The sequence below is a fragment of the Mastomys coucha genome, unplaced genomic scaffold, assembly GCF_008632895.1.
Source record: "Mastomys coucha isolate ucsf_1 unplaced genomic scaffold, UCSF_Mcou_1 pScaffold6, whole genome shotgun sequence".
Classification (NCBI taxonomy): Eukaryota; Metazoa; Chordata; class Mammalia; order Rodentia; family Muridae; genus Mastomys; species Mastomys coucha.
The window spans coordinates 71438540-71441697 of NW_022196912.1; the positions used below are offsets into that span (position 1 = coordinate 71438540).

At 56.9% G+C, this 3158-nt stretch overlaps 1 protein-coding gene across 2 annotated transcripts in view; it reads left to right on the forward strand.

Moving 5' to 3' along the window:
• Window positions 1-755: 755 nt before the first annotated feature.
• Pax9 (paired box 9) overlaps window positions 756-3158 on the forward strand; it is a 15550-nt gene continuing 13147 nt past the window's right edge. Inside the window, exons 1-2 of one of the 2 annotated variants that reach the window (XM_031357302.1) lie at window positions 756-979; window positions 1703-2329. In XM_031357302.1, coding sequence (XP_031213162.1) covers window positions 976-979; window positions 1703-2329 — 631 coding nt within the window. In that variant the 5' untranslated portion in view covers window positions 756-975. The remainder of the gene's footprint in view (window positions 980-1702; window positions 2330-3158) is intronic. The other variant, XM_031357303.1, reaches the window with a different exon arrangement.

The window sequence follows — 3158 nt, forward strand, 5'->3', positions numbered from 1 at the left end:
GGGGGGGGGGGGATGGACTTGGCCTCTGCCACCAGCGCTCCGGGTATCAACCCTCCTTCCCCGTGGAGGTCTTGTGCTCCTCTTTAGTCTGGCTTTTAAAATTTTTTCCTCACAGCACCCGGCCTCTGCTAGAATCCTACTTGCCTGAGGTTTAGCCTCTCACTGTGGGACTAGCCATTTCGGGCGGGGTACGGGAAGGAGTCTCGTCTTTACACCTCAAGCGGCTCCTCCGCTCTATCTATCTTCTGAGTTCTCCCCATCCTACGTGAACTGGAAGGAGGTAGAATTTGTAGGCGAGATTCTGACAGTCCCCAAAGGTCTGTCAGCATGACAGGTAGTTCTCAGTCACCCTAACGCCCTTAACGGTCGTGCCCACTTGCCCCCTTAGTGTCTTAACCTCCAATTTCAATTTTGACAAGTTCATCTCTTCTCCAAAAGGTGTCCTAGGTCTCTACCCACTTAAAGTCATTCAAACCGAGACCAAAGCTTCTGTTCGCTTATTCAGCATTTTTATCAGCTTGGTTTTGCACTGTTTGCGGCGCCCCTGGGAAGACGTCAAACACTCTTATTCATTGTATTTAGTCACCCAGGTGCGGAGCCAGCCAGAAACAGACGGCGGAAGGAGTTTCCCTGCCTGAGCTGTCACTCACCGCCCTGCACCAATTACAACGCAGGTTGCCCGCGGGCCCACCTCTTTTGGGGTGTGTCACAAGTGAGTGATAGACTGAGCCGCCCGGCCCTGTTCAGCCCAGCCCACGTTGCTGCTTAGATTGAAATGCAGAACTCAAGCCTCTTTCAGCCGGGCACAGACTTCCTTTTACTCTTTCCTTTGGCACTCTTGTCGCCTCCTCCCGGGGAGAAGCCAAGGCACTCGCGGCTTGGAGCAGCAGCGACAGGCCGGCCCAGTGAGAGCAAGGAAAAAGTTTCTTTCTGGGAGTGCGGAACTGGGGCCGGGTTGGTGTACTTCTCGGAGCAATGGGTGAGTGGCTGCGGGGGACGTTGTCAGACCCGAGGAGGGAGGGAGCGAGCAGGCGAGGGCCAGAGGGAGGGCGCTGAGGCGCGCCACCGCGCTCTATTGACTCAGACCGCGTCCCTAGGAGCTGTAAGCACACGCCAAGGGTCAGCGGCGAAAAGGTTTCTGTGGGAGCTACTGGGTGGCAATTGATGCCATTTCCCGATTTTAAGGGAAGAGGGCCGTGGTATTGGCGAATCTCGTAGCCCCAGTGTCAATCCAAGTTTTGTTGCACACGTGTTTACTTACACATGCAAGCAAAACAGAACAAAACCATCCCCCCACCCCCATCCCCAGCTTTCCCTGGACTGCGTCTAACCCCGCAGAAGGGAGGGGTAAGGCGGTGGAGGGGAGCAGGGGCTAAGCGTTTTGGTGCTAGGCAGGCAAAGAGGGGCGCGCTGGAGCATCAGGACCGATTTCCCCGCCTGCTTCGGAGAGTTTTGAGTGTCCCGAGTTGCCCTGGGTCTCTTTTCTTGTTTGTAGTTGGGGATCGCAAAGCAGGAGCGAGGTCTGGCCGCCGCTTGTTTTGGGCCGTTTGGCTCAGGCCGGAACAGTCTGGTTTCGGGGCAACCCCAGTCCTTAAAGGAGGGTGTCATAGCCCTGCCCCTGGACGCTCTTGGAGGCCGAGTGGCAGGCGGCTGTCCCAAGCAGTTGGTGCGCGTTGTGGCGCGCTCTGTGCTCCTTTTGCAGAGCCAGCCTTCGGGGAGGTGAACCAGCTGGGAGGAGTGTTCGTGAACGGAAGGCCGCTGCCCAACGCCATTCGGCTTCGCATCGTGGAATTAGCCCAACTGGGCATCCGACCTTGTGACATCAGCCGCCAGCTACGGGTCTCGCACGGCTGCGTCAGCAAGATCTTGGCGCGCTACAACGAGACCGGTTCGATTTTGCCGGGAGCTATCGGGGGAAGCAAGCCTCGGGTCACCACCCCTACTGTGGTAAAACACATCCGGACTTACAAGCAGAGGGACCCAGGCATCTTCGCTTGGGAGATCCGGGACCGCCTGCTGGCGGATGGCGTGTGCGACAAGTACAACGTGCCCTCGGTGAGTTCCATCAGCCGGATTCTGCGCAACAAGATCGGCAACTTGGCCCAGCAAGGTCACTACGACTCGTACAAGCAGCACCAGCCCGCGCCGCAGCCCGCGCTGCCCTACAACCACATCTACTCGTACCCCAGTCCCATCACCGCGGCAGCTGCTAAGGTGCCTACACCACCTGGGGTGCCGGCCATCCCCGGGTCGGTGGCCTTGCCGCGCACCTGGCCCTCCTCTCATTCCGTCACGGACATCCTGGGCATCCGCTCCATCACCGACCAAGGTAAGGAGCTCAGAGGCAGTGTGCTGAGCGGAGTGGGTTCCCGCACACGGTCGGGAACCCCAGTACCTTCGGCCTCTTGCGAGTGTCTATCCCACCACCTGTGGGTTTTTTTTTCCTTTGGAAACCTGAGGAGTCTTCCCAGGGGGTGTCCTGATCTCATTAACTTGAAACTCTTGCCCCTCTGTTTCCTTGCCACACACACAGTCTCCAGCCTCATCTCAAACTACCAGACCCATAACATCCCCCCCCCCATCCCCAACACATGGTTCGCATTTTCCACCCTCCCCCGCCTCTCGCGTACTCAGCTCTAGCCCGGCTAGACTGTTTGGAGAGCGCAGCCTGGCGATTTGGGGAGCACAAGAGAAGGCCCTGGCAGGCTTGGGGCTGCGGGCTGTAGATAGCCACTGTCGGCAGCTTGCTCACGAATCAGATGCAGCAGCTACGAGTCCCGCACACTCTGGAAATTGTATTATTATTCTCAGATTCTGGCAATCAGGCCAAATTTGCTCAGGCAGGAAGTTCAAATGTCACCTAATTGGTTTCATTCTTATGCTTCACTTCATTTTCCTCGGAAACGGAGGTCCGGGATATCTCTCTCTCTCTCTCTCTCTCTCTCTCTCTCTCTCTCTCTCTCTCTCTCTCTCTCTCTCTCTGTGTGTGTGTGTGTGTGTGTCTGTCTGTCTCTCTCTGTGTCTCTGCCTCTCTCTCTCCCCCCACCCCGTCTCTGTCTCTTTCTCCTCACCTCCTACCCACCTCCCTTAACAGACGTTAATTATCAACCCAGTAGTTAAGGTGACAATAGCTTGGTGATTCCCTGTTGTCCTTTCGG